The sequence below is a fragment of the Siphateles boraxobius genome, unplaced genomic scaffold (genome assembly GCF_051911475.1).
Source record: "Siphateles boraxobius isolate OS27281-9 unplaced genomic scaffold, OSU_SipBor_1 11, whole genome shotgun sequence".
Classification (NCBI taxonomy): Eukaryota; Metazoa; Chordata; class Actinopteri; order Cypriniformes; family Leuciscidae; genus Siphateles; species Siphateles boraxobius.
This window is the reverse complement of record NW_027508711.1, coordinates 11,847,557-11,864,726: the sequence shown is the minus strand read 5'-3', so window position 1 is coordinate 11,864,726 and position 17,170 is coordinate 11,847,557. Positions and strand designations below refer to the sequence as shown.

Genomic DNA, 17,170 nt, shown 5'->3' with positions numbered 1-17,170 from the left:
CCAAAATTATTATTTATATTATTTATAATAAATCTAAAAGAAGTCTCTTCTGCTCACCAAGGCTTCATTTATTTGTTCCAAAATACAGCAAAATCAGTAATATTGTTTTAAAATGCAATTTATTCCTGTGATCAAAGCTGTATTTTCAGCATCGTTACTCCAATCTTCGGTGTCACATGATCCTTCAGAAATTATTCTTATATGATGAAATGATGCTCAAGAAACATTTATTATTATTATCAATGTTGAAAACATTTGTGTAGTAAACAAACAAACAAAAAAACAGGATTATTTGATGAATAAAGAGTCCAAAAGAACAGGATTTATTTGAAATAGAAAGCTTTTGTAACATTATTAGTACCTTCAAAAGTTTGGGGTCAGTAAGAGTTTTTTTTTCTTAAAAGAAATTATAGAAATTAACAATTGTATTCAACAAGGATGCATTAAATTGATCAAAAGTGACAGATACATTTATTAGGTTGCAAAAGCTTGTGTTGCAAAAGAAATGCTGTTCTTTATAGGCTATATATATATGTGTGTGTGTGTGTGTGTGTGTGTGTGTGTGTGTGTGTGTGTGTGTGTGTGTGTGTGTGTGTGTGTGTGTGTGTGTGTGTGTGTGTGTGTGTGTGTGTGTGTGTGCTCATTATTGTTGTCCTAGATTTTCTTGTACATTTAGTACATTTATTCATGTAGTAAAAAGAATATAAAAACGTCGTCCACTGATCTGTTTAATATTCATGAGCAAATCTTCGCCATAGGTTTCGTTCTTTCTCAATCAGACTTTTGCATGTTCGTACTGGTCTTTTGTAAGATACTATAATATGTTTCCGTATCCCCAATATATATCTGCTTATTATTATACGATGTTTTATCATCATTATTATTCTAACCATATGGCTGAATATATAAGCTGATCGCTGTCTATTTATCAAAATCTGTCATGTCTTTTCTTTGATGACATCAACATATTTCTTTTCAGACATTAGGGCTGCCACAGCAGATTATATGCAGCTCTGAACTTGTATTTACATGAACTGCAGATGAAATGCACTGTGCGTTTTGCAAAGCTTAGTTTATATCTCCACCTAGAGGTAAAACGGTTATAATATACCTAATTATTTAAAAGCCTTTTTTTTAATATATATATATATATATATATATATATATATATATATATATATATATATATATATATATATAATAATGATGATTATAATAACAATAAATAATAATGATACAATTTAGCTACAACTAAAAATAACGCTGTGAAGTGAATGTTTTTAAATTATATCAAAACGTGCTATCACGAACTGCTGCGTCCTCCTCGTGCCTCCACTTGATAAAGGTAGCATGAATGAAACCTAGAGTCTTCTCTATCCACATTCCACACTCTTCTCTATTCGCGATAACGCTGAACAATTTGATAACACATGATATTTCACAATCACTACTAGGCAAAGCTCGCCTCTCCATGTTTGACGGCAGGTGGCGATATGGAAAACCATGTCGATGTGTTTTTGCCTTTGGAGAAGAAGTCGTTACTTCCGCGTTCCTCAAACACGCGTGTTACAGTGTAAAGACAGTTGTTGACTGGTGTTTTAATTTACAGTTATGGGTAAACTCAAGAAACATAGTAAACGTAACACGTTTGATTACAATAAAAACAAGAAGAACCTGAAAAGGAAGCTAAGAAGAAAGGAGAAACCGCACATTGAATGGTAAGTTCAGGGACGTGCTAAATGCCATCTAGAAAAGGCTATCTTGCTCACATTTTTATTTTAAGTTATCGACCTGGTTTCACATTAGGGCTTAGATTAGGCCTTACATTTAGGACATTTAAGTAGCTTTTATTAACATGCCTTAGAAAAAAAAACATTACTGGTGTACATCTTGAGACAAAACAATGGCACTGACATATTTTAAGATATATCAGTGCAAGTTGCTCAAACATGTATTTTAGTCTGGGACTAGACTTAAACCTTGTCTGTGAAACCGGGGGAATAATTTAATAATTAAGACTAGCCTAAAAAGAAATGCGTGTAATTGAATGTGCATTTAGTGTACTTCAAATCTTGATAGTATATATATTTTCAAAACAACTGTACCTGCAGATAATATACAGTATGAACTAAATACAATTCCACTTTTAAAAAGTGTAACGTTACTTGTTTAAATCATCACGTTTTCATAATCTTTTGTCTTGCTTTAAAGTACACTTATTTTGATGCGTTGACTATCATATTAAAGCACCTGTAAAGTATTAGATTATAATTTTAATTGTAGTGTGTTATTCTATTTTGCATTTAGTCTTATTCTATGTTATGTGCTAAATTACAACTTCATCATTACAAAAGGATAATTAACAAATAAACAAATATATTTAAATGCATGACACAAAAGTTTCAATAGAAACGACATTGAACTAAAACATATTGTAGTTAACCATTAATGCTTGCCAGTACATATGGCTGTACACTTTAGCCATATTTCATTCTAAGTAATTATGCAATTACATATAAGGATGTACTTAAGTGTGTCAAAAAAGCATTTTTGTTGCATTTAATTTAAATGTAATCTTCAATACTTTTTAATTGAATTACAATCAACTTGAGATTAAGTGTCTGAAAACATTGCATTCATTTTGCTGAATTAATTATAAGTATTTTATTTTTGAACCCATTGTGCGTCAATTTAAAACAGTTACTCTAAGCACCTCAAAAAAGTGGTCATAAAAAATGTAAACGTTGGAGCACAGACTTAAGTTTGGTCTCATTTTAAAGAAAAACTGTGGCATATTGTTGAATTTTATATAAAATATATATTTCATAACATGTTAAACTGTTAGAAAATCAAAGCCATAAAAAAAAAATATACAAAACTTGCGTTTCTAAATTTGAGGTTGATAACGCAAAGATTCACACACACACACACACACACACACACACACACACACACACACACACACACACACACACACACACACAATTTTGTTTAGTACATATACAAACCACTCTCTGACATTCACACCAACAAACCCACACAATTATTGCTGCATAATTTATCAAATTGACTATAAATACACCGAAGCAGAAAACATGAAAGCAAGTGTTTGCTTAATAGGATCCATCTGGTAAAAAAAAAAAAATAGAACCCGTTTTAATTGTGAAGCCTGGCCAACAGAATGAAAGCCTATTATCAGACTGCATAATTGTATAGTTAAATGGTTCTGGGATTAAAACTTGCAGTTTTGATGGGTTTCAATGGGGACATTTTGTTTCTTAAGGTTCTGAGTGCAACTATTTTGTGTATCTAGTGTAAAATAGATTTATTAAAGGAGGGTGAAAGTAAAATTCCAATAAAAAGACAAAAACGTCCTTAAGGATGCCCCAGGGTTAGTCTTTTTAAAAGTGTGCTCAAGTGTATTTTCACAAGGGTGCTGTCATTTGAAACATCTGTTGTTGACCTTTACTCTACAATGTTATGGATTATGAAGTTTGTCATGAAACGGGTTATCTAACAAGTCCCCAGATACGTAAAGCTTGGGATGAACACAAAACAGTGAAGCAGAATCTACAAGACATGGGGCTGTCACCTGGCACCAAGGGCATGCTTCCTATTAAACCTAAAAAGGCAAGTGTCAAGCTTGAATCACCGTTACAGTGTGTTTCTACAAATACTGCCTGATCGTGACAACCAATTGCTTTAATCTGATGTTTCAGGACACGAAAAGTGAACCAATGGAGACAATTGTGTTGAAACCCTATGTCATTAAAGGTACATTTTGAAACCAGTGCTTATGAAATCTGTTCTTATTGAGATGTAGTCATATTTTCATGCACTGCCAATATGATTTGGTTTCTGCAGAAATGGAGGCAGAGGCCAGTCTCCGTGGGAAAGACAAAACCACATGCTCCGCCGACATGATTGAATATGTTCAACACATGGTGAAGGAACACAATGAGGATTACAAGGTCAAAGAGAGCACAGAGTGTCAACTTCTACACAAATAACACTCTTTAGATAGTTCACATAAGTGATTATGCTTTATTGACATTTCAGGCAATGGCAAGGGACGAGAAGAATTACTACCAGGACACGCCGAAGCAGATCAAGCGGAAGGTGGAGTTATTCAAACGCTGTCATCCTGAGGAATATGCCGCGTTCATCGCGTCTCTGCAATCTCAGAAGTCTACGTGATGTCACGGTGAGAGTATCACCTCTTCGATCCTGCTCCTGGAGACACACTGTCCTGCAAAGTTTATATCCAACCTGCATGTGATTTCTAAACTATGGAGTCTTCAGGATGAGAGGATTTCCAACAGTTCCTCTCTACCATGGCATCTTCAAGAACATGTTAACTTTTAAGTGTTTATAGGAATCGAGTGAGCAAATTGAGTATTTGTAGATGTATATAAGCGTTGCATTTGTAATTGTATGTTGTGTGAAATGCAGACATATATAAAATCATAAATTACAATTGATTAATTCTGACTTTTTAATGGATTGGTCTAGTGTGTTTTGGCAAATAAAATGAATACATAGGATTGAAAACAATCTGATACAGTGCGACATGAAGGAAAAATCTGCGATATGTTCAGCCATATCGAAATAATTTAAGCCTGGTTCACACGGCAGGATAATTAGGCCGATTTTAGCCCCGATTTACCCCTTCCGACAATCTTAAGGATGCTCGGATTATTGTAAAATAATCTGATCAGATATTCCTGCCGTGTGTTAAGAGTGCTCTCGTCTGCTCGGAAGGACGTCGGGACCGCTCCGATCTCAAATCGGGGATATCCAACATGTTGGATTTTTTTGGCCCGATTTCTCCTCGTGTGTGGTGTCCCCCGGGGACAAACGAGCACACAGCCGATGGACTGTGGCGTGAAGCCAATCAGAAAGCGAGGTGACAATACGCAGAGTAAGCACCGGGAAACAAAGTCAAAAAAGCCGGCGGCATGGCGCACCAGAAAGTCCGGTGGACGTCGGAGATGGATTCGGTTAAAAACAAACTACAAACTATCGCCACTGCATCCTCTTCGTCCGCCATGATTATTTACTCTGAAGTCACGTTTGATCTCGAGGGATTTTGCGAGATTTTCCGTCTGACCTGGGAATGCTCGGGAGTCAAATCGGTTCGTGTGTGATGTGTTGATTTTGCCGTGTGGCTGCGCACAAAACACTGTATGACCAAAACGGTTAGACCCGTGATTTTTTATCGCTCTCAGGTTTGGAAAATCTGCCGACAATTTTAAAATCGTCCCGTGTGAACCAGGCTTTAGAGGTGTTTTTTAAAGAGCTTTATTGTGTTCATAAAGTTTGGGGATAGTATTTTTAATGTCCTTAAATGTTTGCACACCAAGACTGCAATTATCTGGTTGAAAATAATACAGTAAAAAAAATAGCAATATGGAAAATTATTACATTTTAAAATAACTGTTTCCTAATTTAATATATTGTACAATGTATTTTATTCTTTTGAACAAAGCTGAATTTTCATAGTTACTATGACATAGTTACTTCAGTAACTATGGATTTATCTTGTGTACAAAATTGGGAATGACCCATGTAACATTTTGGGAATAAAGTAGAGTTTCCATATGTTTAAGAGAACAAACTTCCTTTTTAAACAAACTCATCACAGAAATCGGCTCACAATATCTGTGATAAAAAATAAAAGTTGCGTTCGGATTCTCACAGACTGATGACGCGGTTTAACGGTCACCAGCATCGTAAAAAGTTTAAAAAATATATATATATATTCATAAAATGTATGTAGGCCTACATTTATAACACAATACTTTGTATTGTATTACCTTTGCATCAAGTTACCACAAAAACTAGATATACCAGTGCTGTAAGGGTGTTTCTAATACATCAGCTATGGAAGTGACGGTAAAATTTGACTGTATATTTTTCCCCCTCTTTTTGAAAGTTGTGAAAACACTATTGTGGAAAACATATTTAATGTAGTCTCACATTCACCGCTATAGAAGTTTACCCAACTATGACGACTTCCGCTTCTGAGAAACCTGGAAATGTGAAATCCGCGTGGGGAAATGTTTCGTCCTTGTGCAAAATACCTCAATTGATTTCACAGAAAAATGGCAAATGTGACCGCAAAATAAATTACACCTACATTAGGATAAATAGTAGATAATGTTTTAAAAATATAATCACACCATTTTTTTAATGGTCTTTTTTATCTGACATGTCAAGTATTTTCTGCAGTATTCAACATTGTGCCAAAATGACATTGAGTGTTACATTTTAAACACCTTTAATACAGAATCATTCCAGAAGTTTGTACATGTTTTCAGTGCTGTAGTGCTCCTGTAGACATTGTAAATATCACTTTATATTGTCGCATGGTTGTGAATGAGTTAAAATAAAAAATCTTGACAGCAACTCCTCAGCGTTGCGAAATCCTCACAAGACTATAAAAGCACTGCATTTGCATTACAAAACTGACATTTATTACATTCATAGGGGCATTTAATTTATCTTTGTATCTCCAGGGTAGGAGTATCTGTAGCCAATGTATTTGCAATTAATATGGGGTAAAAAGCTGTATTTCAAGAGAATTTTCATATAGTCCTTCTTTCATACCACTAGCTCTTGTTGATGCTAATTTAAACCACTTGCATAACCGGACTGTATTGATTTCACAGTGAAGAGGCCTTATTTTTGAACAGCTGTGCAAATTCAACAACATCTCAGTTTGAAGCCGGAATCACAGTTATGAAAAGAGAATTATCTGAGGTATCCACTATCAACAGCACAAGCTGACATGCTGGAGGCAAAAAGCATTCAAGGATTAGTTGGGTTAATCACTCACTCACGGAATGTCACTATTTCAGAAAAAAAAGATTATATTTCTCATAAAGAAAATAAATATTGAATATTTTTCCATTATGGCATTATTGTCATGATAATTACGGACATGCCCTAAATTCTCATATCAATAAAATAAATAATAAATTGTCCTGAAGTATAAACATATTTTTAAATTAATTTGTATTTAAATCAGACAATTATATATATATATATATATACATATATGCACACACACACACACACACATATTTATATACATATATACACTGCCAGGCCAAACAAAAAAAAGGTCGCTGTTTGGATTTCCATAGGCAAATACTTAAGAGTCAATGATTGGATAATTATTGCAGTGATTTCCACTAATTTCCTGTTTCCAACATTAATAAAACTAAGCAGCAAATCAGCATATTAGAATGATATCTGAAGGATCATGTGACACTGAAGACTGGAGTAATGATGCTGAAAATTCAGCTTTGCATCACAGGAGTAAATGATTATTTTATATTAAACATTATTTAACCATTATTTTAAAATATATAAACCATTATTTTAAATTCTAATAATATTTCACAATATTACAGTTTTTTCAGTATTTTTGATCAAATATAAATGCAGGCTTGATGAGCAAAGGAGACTTCTTTCAAAAACATTAAAAATAGTAATGTTTCCGAACTTAGTTTTGACCGGTACTGTATGTATATATACCATTTCCAAGCTAAATACTACCTGTTGCAAGCAGAACCTGTCAGCAATACATAAGTTTGTAATTGGAAATATGACTCCACATGCAGAGATGAAACATAATATATAATACGCTCTTTGTAATACTGCATATAATCATATTCATGAAAAGTAAGATATCGTGCACTGTAACTAGCAGCAATAATGCCCACATCAGCACAGTAGTCATTTTGAAAAAAATAGTGTTTGTTCATCTCCTTAAGTAGCATTATCCAGACGGAAACGTTCCTTACTTCTCGCACCATTCGAGGAAGAAACCCATACATGGAATGCTCCCGCGTTGCAAAACATCCCTTTGCCAGTCTTTTGTGGCACTGCAGTGCCAACCAGTCACACCAGTGTCAGAAGCAGGTCCTGGAACTTTTGTAGGCCGCAGGTTCTGCTTAATCCGTCAGATCCCGACTCAGCCTCCAGCAGGAAGAGCTTCCTCTGATCCGCCACAGAGCTCAGGGAAAGAGCCTCGCGCAGCTCCGGGACGCCAACAGCATCGGGCTTATCCTGAATGAGGGTATAAAAAGTCTTTTTAGATTCACAGTGAAACAAAAACCAGGGAGCCTACTACTTTATTAAAGGTATAGTTCACCCAAAAGTGAAAATCCCGTATGTTTTGCGGAAAACAAAAAAAAAATACTTTGGTCCGATGTTGCTTTGGATGGGCAAAAACAATTTCTTCAGAATAGGGTGAACTATCCCTTTAACTAGAGGGGGAAAAAAACAACAGTGGAAATCAATATGAAGCCTTTCCCAAACTAAACAGGGTTAAAATTCAACTACGAACTGAGGCTTTTGGTCACCTGCTTGTTTCCCAAGACCACCACTGGAAGATCAGTGTCTGCTTTCAGTAACCGATGGAGCTCGACTTTGGCCTCAGGGAGCCGGCCTCGATCAGAGGAGTCCACCACGTACACTAAGATGTGTGTTTTCCTTAGGTAATCCACCCAGTACATTCGCAAGTCTTCACCACCTCCAACTGATGGGACAAGGTGATCAAATTAACTGTAATGTGTTATTACTGCCAGAAACCGATTAACAGGCTTCAAGGAAATAAGAAATAGCTGGTACTGAGCCATTATAAATTTGAGAGCAAGAACTTAAGTATCCCACATGAGTAGTGAACATACTCTTCTGAAAAAGAACTGTGCTTAATTGTATTGAATGTGTACTTCAAAAACTGTACATGCAAATATACAGTAAATGTTATTAAAAAAGTGTTTAAGACTGCGTTTCTTGACATTTAAGTACACTTTTAAAAAGTGCACTTTGTAATAATTTTAATAATCTTTTGTTGAGCTTTAAAGAAGTATACTAATTTTGATGTAACGTACTTGATATTAATGCTGCTTTCGTGTGCTTTCGGAATTATCATAGTTCGTAACCAGGAAACTCGGTAGTATCGTATTGAGTATCGTATAATTATCCTTGTTAAAAATTGGACATGAAGTCGTATATACCACTGAGAAACTTGGGGATCATTTTGATACCCAAGTTTCCGAGTTGTGCGTGACATAAACTTTAAACATGGTGGAGGGGAGAACGATTGCTGCAAGTAGTGCATATTTACATATGAACAATCATTTTAAACGTATTGTACGCTTAATATATAGTAAAAATAGCCTGTATTTGAACATAGTTCCACAAGCTGACTAACTAGATAGAGTGGTGAATGTTTATATGGTTGTCAATGTATGGGACGCTAAACATAATTTTGGCTTTAAGAAGATTTTACCAATAAATAGGCAAAAATAAACGTTGTTTCTTCCATGATTCCTGTTCTTTACTACAAAAATGCCCTTGAATGCGACGAGCTCGTAAACACATCTTCAGATGTGGGAAGTGTGGACATTTCATATGGCAGCATAATTTAACTGCACTGTGTTATGTGACATTACGTTTAAAGTAATTTAAATGTACTAAATAGGAAGTATATCATTATAAATGTGTAATTACAAATATATTTAAAGGCATTACATAAATGTTTCAACAGAAATTACATTAAATGATATTTTAGTTTACCATAAATGCTTGTCAGTACACTTTAACCATATTTCAAAGACAGTAGAAGTAATTATAAAATTACATGAAAAATGTACTTAAGTCCAACTTAAGTGGGTCAAAAAGCACGTTCAAGTTCAATTAATTGCAATATAAATTTTAGTGTCTTGAAAACATTACATTCAGTTCAAACTAGTACTGTCAAATCGATTAACCGAGATTAATCGTATCTAACAAGTTTTTGTTTACATAATATATGTTTGTGTATATATTATTCTATTTATGTGTTATATATATATATATATATATATATAGTATATACACAATCATATATATATATATATATATATATAAAATATACATACACACATTTATTATGTAAACAAAAACTTTTATGTTAGATGCGATTAATCTCGATTAATCGATTTGACAGCACTAGTTTGAACACAGATTATTTAAGTACTCTAAAGTATACTAAAGTGTACTTGATTTTCACAAAGGTTTGCAGGTGGATATGAGGAAAGGGTGATCTGGCACCAGTTCGTACTTTCCAGGAAGTCCAGCTGGCACGCAGGTGTGTGTAGGCTGATGAAGTTGAAGCCGCGTGTGGGTTTTCGGCTGCCCGTCCTGTGGCCCGCTCCACTCAGACCCTGCAGAAAACTGCTCTTACCAGCGCCGTCCAACCCAAGAACAAGCACCTGCTTCTCACTGCGCTCCTCCTCCTCCTCCTAAACATGCACACATTCATGGAAGAGAAGGCAGGGGAATGAGCAATACAGCAGGACTGGATTTAGAGTCTGTTTTTCCTGGGATTTTAGCACATAAAGCAGGGATTAATTTTGCAATTTCTGCAAATAGTCAAAGCCTTTGCCATCATTAATTAGGGTATTATTAGTTGTGTAATAACAGCCAGACCGACCCTGTTTCTGTTACTTTGGCTATTCTGTTGCAGAGAACAAAAACCGGTTTATGCCTGATTTATTGTTTTTACCAATAATAATAATATAATTTTCCCTTTCATCTTCAAGAAGCACTCTACATCAAATGTTGTCAAACTGTTTTTGTGGCACTATATTCATGATGAATAATCAATATACTTTACCCACTAACATGAACTTTCATGATCTTTTCATCAGAAGTCATTTCGGTTACTGGTTTAACTCATTCATTGAAATAAACCCACTCAAAAGAACAACTGAACATCACCTGCAAGCAAGATTTACTCTTCCAAGATCAATATCTAGCTGTTGACTGAAATATCATACATCTGAGCATTACTGAATGTTACTATTTAGTATAGAAATGTCCATATTTATTCATTTCCTTGACTTTTATTCCATACATAATTGTACATCACGATACGTAAATTCTGATATTTTCAAGTTGTTCATGAACTTGGGAACTATGTAGGCTATATAACAATAATTCGTTTGAAACAGTTGTTTTGTTCTCGGGTGCAGCTGGGTATTGGTATTGCACTATCAGAGATAAGTATCAAAAAGCATTACAAATAAATAGAAAACAACAGAATTACTTTTATATCTAGATACTGTGACTTCTCAAAATAGAATCCATTTGCACACAGAATCCAAAATCACAGACACACAGTCGCTGCGTAGTATGTACAGTTCTATAACTGAAAGTTCCCTTGATGATTGTCTCCATCAGTCACGCGCGACAAGCGGTATCATAAAAAGAGGAACTATTTCTTTCGTTTCATACTAACCTCTCGAAACGTGCAGTAGTCTGACTCTGGTGTCCATACCCGTCTTTTATAAAATACATTGAGTGCGATAAACAGCGCGGTCCCGACCGCAGCCATCGCAGCGCTGAACGCCACGGAGATATGACGCAGTACAACCATGAGCGCACCTGAAACTAAACCTGAAGAGAAGTGTGTGTGACTGAGCAGAGCGCGAGCTGCTGCTTTTGCTCTCCAGTGTGCAAACACGTGATCCGCCCTTGATTGTTTTGAAAAGCACGCGCCCAGTTTCACCCCAGCGGGTGACAGTTGAGGGGCGGAGTACCTTCACTTCTTGGTATTAAAAATGTGGGGTGGTTACATGTTTTATAAGTAATTAAAAAAAAATTCAGGTCAATTTAACATATCTGCTGTCCATAAATTATGTTGGAATGTGCTGTGTGTGTGTGCGTGTGTGTGTGTGTGTGTGTGTGTGCGTGTGTGTGTGTGTGTGTGTGTGTGTGTGTGTGTGTCACTTGAACTATGGTGTATATTGAAACACATGTTTGGTTCAAAAACAAATTACAAAACTAACCAAGAGACAGGAAAAAAAACGTGAGAAGAAAATTAGTTTAAAATAACCGTAATGCATTATGTCCCACTTGCCGTTGGAGGGCGTTGTTTAGTTGAATTTTGGGGAACTTGTGTTTACAATATTATGTGTTGACATGAATTATTCTTGGTAGAGATTCACATGCACGCACACACAGTTTACGACTGCTAATACCGCTGAATTTTTGCACACTTCTGGATTAACTTTGGTTCCTTTGTTTTGCATTGATTCTTTAGTTAAGTGAACTTTTCTGTTTCAAGGCAGTTTAAAAAAAGATTAAAAACAATCATCCTAGTATCAAATGATAAATTATTACAACTTTTATACTGTGCTATTTTCTTTACTCCATCTTTCTTTCTATATATATATATATATATATATATATATATATATATATATATATATATATATATATATAATAAAAAGTGTCAAACTAAGGGAAAATTTATACTTGGCATTTTTTAAGAACTTTAAAAAAAGTCACATTTTCTATTAGTTTGGTATGCATGTGTAGAATTTATGACAAATAATCACTGTTCCCAATACTGCCATCATTAGATTCCCAACAATCATTTTAGAGAAAATTTTGAGTAAAAAATAAATTATTTTATATTTCATTATAATTGTATATTTATTAAAATATTTCATGTTTTTATTTCTTTTAATATTTTGATTAATTAATTACAACATTTTAAGAAATTTACATAATGGGTTGTGAGTATCTTTATTAAGTGAATTGAATAATATTCTATGACAAGTAAGCTATCAGTTAATTAACTTCATATATATATATTTGAAGTTAATTAACTGCTAGCTTACTTGTGTCAACTAGTCCAGGGCTTATCTAACCCCCATGAAAATGATAAAATGTTACAGTCACACATCATTATCATCAGTGTTTGGTAAACACAACCCATGCACTTTCTCCTGATTTCTCTCAGCTGTCAGTCAATAAATGGGAAAACACAGTAACTCGCGTTACGTGTTTAAAAAATAACTCATATATTTTGTTTTAAATGTAAAAGTAATGCATTACTTTATTAGTTACTTGAAAAAAGTAATATGATTACATAACTTGCGTTACTTGTAATGCATTACCGCCAACTCTGATTATCATTACACTCATTGTCCACATCAAAAATCCACTTGAAGATTGATCAGATCCTTAATTCCAGGACCTGTGATAAATGTCTCCAAAAGAGGCCATTAACTTAAAGGTGGTAGTTCATCCTAAAATGAAAATTGTGTCATAATTTACTCACCCTCAATGTGTTCCAAACCTGTATGATTTTCTTTCTTCTGCTGAAGAAGATATTTTGAAGAACGTCGGAAACCAAACAGTTCTTTCTGTTACAAAACATGGCATTGATTTCATACATGTCCACTGTAGAGGACACCACCTATCAGGCATTTTGGGAGACACAAGGGAATAGGGAAATCAATTATATATCAATATTCTTATGAAATATTATACATTATGGAAATGTTGCCAATAATTTCTCATATTATTAGACTTATTTCTTCATTACACGTTGCTCCAAGAACACAATAATATGCAGATTAGATACAGTGTGTATATATACATTGTATTGAATGGCACTACACATTTATGGCCATTTTACCCACATATTGCATAAAGTAAAATGGTATATCAATTTATTCCGTTATATATTTCATAACATAGTTGAGAATCATCTTTATACAAAGTTTGGTTAAAAAATAAATAAATCCTGAAACCTAAAGAATGATTGGTGAATGAAAACAAAATCCCATTTCATGTCTTTTTATTTTTTTAAACCATTGAGTCCTGGTGTCCGATACAGATGAAATAGCGTAACATAAAATAGGCAATATTTTTTCTTTCTTTTTTTAACCATTTGTTTCTTATGCTCTAAACCGTGTAATGATATGAAGAAGAAAAATAAAATAAAATAAATTCTTCGGCTGTCATGAGGATAATGGTTAATCCGAGTGTACTCTGCTACTAGAAGGACTACGGCCATCACCTGTATGACGTAATCCATTCCGACCGCAGCATAGCGACCGAGCTTGACTACGGGGGAGAACCGCACACAGCCACTTAAAGGAAAACACAACATTTGGAAACAAATGAGAAAGAAATGCGCTACTTTTCCAAAGAAATTGCCGAAATGCATCGGAGGTGATAGGAATGCATCGGCAAAACACGTAGATACGGAATACGTTTGTGTGGAGTAACTAACTGTTTGCGTTGCCTATACAACGAGCTTTTGGGCTAACAGGCTAGCACAGTTGTCGCTAAAACATGGTGGGCAGACACTGAGCGAAAAAAAAACCCCACCATAGACTCGCTCATATGTGGATAATGCTGGAAAATTAGCTATATTTTCTGCTCGGGGTGGAAATGTGTGATCTTTAAAACCGACTTTTGATGCTTCTTTTTCTTGGAGGACAACTCTCGCGCACGACCTTTGAAAGTTTTTTGACGTCTCGCGCAAGTTAACCATCCATCAATCTCCGCGAGAAAAGATGATTGACTGTTTGATGTAGTGCGTACTCGACCGAGAATGCACAAGAAACGAGGAGTTTCTGAACACAAAAGCGCAACTCCTGCCGCAAAGTTACGCGATTCAGAGCATCACACCCTCGTCCATTCATTTAACAGCGTTTGCTCGTGGAAACAATGCTCAGTATAGCCTGGATGAACTGAACTGGAATACTGGAAAACGTATCATATGGAATACTTCTGTCAGTGGTTAATTAATGGCACTTTCTTTATGCGTGGGGTTTAACTTTTTTGGACTAGTCCACGCAAAGCAACACATGGTTTGCTTTCAAATCAACTTAGAAGACTTACAGAGAAAATTACATGGAGACTAGTTGGTCATGCCAAGGAAGGAGTTACCATTGCCAGAGGGTTGGGAAGAGGCCCGAGATTTTGACGGGAAGGTCTATTATATAGACCATATAAATCAAGCCACCAGTTGGATTGACCCAAGGGATAGGTATGTGTTGAGTACTGCACGTTCTGGGAATGCATACTTGCTTAATACTCAGTATACAGATGCATGCCGAGTCCATTACTCATGTGTACAGCTGTAGTTCAGTGAATGTGTTCTTTAAATCCTCAATTCGCAATAATGCACATGTCGAAGCATCACAAGTGGGCTGCATTTCAGTGTTGAACTACTGCTTTGTTTCATCCGGGAACCCATGATCAGTGCCAGCTTTACCACTTAAGTCTCCCTGGAGTTTAACACAAAATCTGTGCAGGAATTCTTAAGATTATATTCGAGGTTTGGTATGTTTTTGGTATGTGCACTGGGGTGTTTTCCTTCCCTCCTTTGGAGTTTCAGTTATTTACAGCGTGCACAGAAATGGAAAGATGATAGCAAACAGACTGCATATTTTTCCTCTTTGTGTGGTGTAACTGGTTTGCCTGTAGCCAGGAAACCAAGATGGCAGAAAGTTGTAAACAAGTACCTGGGACACATTCCTTAGCATGAGTGAAGCCCACAGCTGATTCCCTTAAATCCCTTTCACTGCGAGTCAAGGTGCAGGACGGGATCAAAGTGCACCCGAGCTGTGCAAACTTTAACAAGAATGGTCAAATAGTTTTTGATGCATTCCACAATTGTTTGCTTTGGTATAAGAGCTACGTTTTTGTCTAAGTTTTGAAATAGTTCACCCAAAGATAAAAACAAAATTCTGTCATCTTTTACTCACCCTCATGTCATTCCAAACCAGAACGACTTTCTTCTGGAATACAAATGAAGATATTTTGAAAAAAATGATATCTGTGTGTGGTAACAAACAAACAAAAAACACTTTTTAAAAATTTTTTTTTAAACACTTCATTGAAAGTATGCAATGCTGCTATGGACACCACAGACATTCATCGTATCGACAAAAACAGTTGAAATATTTTAAAAAATATCTTCACTTGTGTTTCACAGAAGAAAGTATGTCATACATGTTTGGAATGACATTAGAATTTTTTTTTTGTGTATAAATAAATGGGGTTATTAATAAAGGCAGAAATACATACATGCACACACACACACACACACACACACACACACACACACACACACACACACACACACACACACACACACACACACACACACACACATATATATATATATATATATCCTAATATTGTAAAATATTGAATGTAGTATAAAATAAAATGTAAAAATAATATAATATACTGTTTAAAAAATTTTTTTAAATAACTTAATATTTTTATTTTAATAAACTAATTTATTTCTGTGATTAAAGCTGAATTTTCAGTATAATTACTCCAGTCTTCAGTGTCACATGATACTTCAGAAATCATTCTATTATGCTCTATTAAGAAATATTTCTGATTATTATCATTGTTGTATACAGTTTTTTCTGCTTCATATTTTTGTGGGAACTTTAATAATTTTTTGGGGGTTCATTGAAAATTTTAAAAAAAGTTAAATGAACAGCATTTATTTGAAATAATATTTTAATATTATAAATGTCTTTATTGTCACTTTTGATCGATTTAATGCATCCCTGTTAAATTAAAGTATTATTACTAATTTAATAAAAATGATTTACCCGAACTTTTGAATTGTAGTGTATCACTTTTCCATAAAAAATTAGGTCGCACAACTGTTTTCATTATCATGAAGACTAGAGTAATGATGCTGAAAATTCAGCTTTGCCTGTCACAGGAAAAAATTACATTTTAAAATAGATTTCTCACATATATTTCAAGTCATATAGTTATATTTCACAATGTAACTCTTTTTTTATTTGATCAAATAAATGCAGCCTTGGTGAATATAAGAAACTTCTTTCAAAAAAATAAATTAAAATCCTAATTATTCTAAACGTTTGACCGGTTGTGTATGTATGTATGTGAAATTTTGATGTATGACGAATAAGAAATATTTAAGATAAATCAATAAACGATGACAGAATTTCGGACCTCACTCTTATTCCAATTTAATTTTGTCTGTACTGAAATGGCACTGAGTTGAGCAACTGCATGGAAACAAAAGCTGAGGCACAACAGACGTTTCCGCGCTCATGCCTGGTCGGCTGGTCTGTTATCGCACAGTGTGGTGCATCAAAGGCGCTGATTAAAAATGACAAATATTTCAAATCCTGACCCAAAACTGTCAGCAGACCCTCCTCCCCCATCTCTCAGACGGCTGCTGAGCAACAGTTAGTTGAGGGAGTTCTGATGTTAGACGCTCTTCTTGGTAATGAGCTCCCATTTGACAGCGTTCTTGAGGCAAATGCACAGAGCCGCTGACGTGTTGCCTGCCCTCCAGTCATTAAATAAT

At 34.9% G+C, this 17,170-nt stretch overlaps 3 protein-coding genes across 3 annotated transcripts in view; 2 read left to right on the top strand and 1 right to left on the bottom strand.

The window, feature by feature from the left end:
• The first annotated feature begins 1,522 nt into the window (after nt 1–1,522).
• On the top strand, nt 1,523–6,408 carry nop16 (NOP16 nucleolar protein homolog (yeast)). Its single transcript, XM_077196942.1, has 5 exons — nt 1,523–1,718; nt 3,522–3,630; nt 3,720–3,774; nt 3,865–3,971; nt 4,060–6,408. Exons 1-5 carry the CDS (start codon nt 1,612–1,614, stop codon nt 4,195–4,197), a joined length of 516 nt encoding a protein of 171 aa, XP_077053057.1. The 5' UTR covers nt 1,523–1,611; the 3' UTR covers nt 4,198–6,408.
• A 1,021-nt stretch (nt 6,409–7,429) lies between these two features.
• Nucleotides 7,430–11,506, bottom strand: arl10 (ADP-ribosylation factor-like 10). Its single transcript, XM_077248535.1, has 4 exons — nt 11,297–11,506; nt 10,118–10,298; nt 8,373–8,548; nt 7,430–8,076 (listed from the first exon to the last, which is right to left on the bottom strand). Exons 1-4 carry the CDS (start codon nt 11,432–11,434, stop codon nt 7,909–7,911), a joined length of 663 nt encoding a protein of 220 aa, XP_077104650.1. The 5' UTR covers nt 11,435–11,506; the 3' UTR covers nt 7,430–7,908.
• A 2,380-nt stretch (nt 11,507–13,886) lies between these two features.
• The window catches only part of wwc1 (WW and C2 domain containing 1), a 42,259-nt gene continuing 38,975 nt past the window's right edge, over nt 13,887–17,170 (top strand). The window contains exon 1 of the mRNA XM_077196717.1: nt 13,887–14,848. Coding sequence (XP_077052832.1) covers nt 14,730–14,848 — 119 coding nt within the window. The 5' untranslated portion in view covers nt 13,887–14,729. The remainder of the gene's footprint in view (nt 14,849–17,170) is intronic.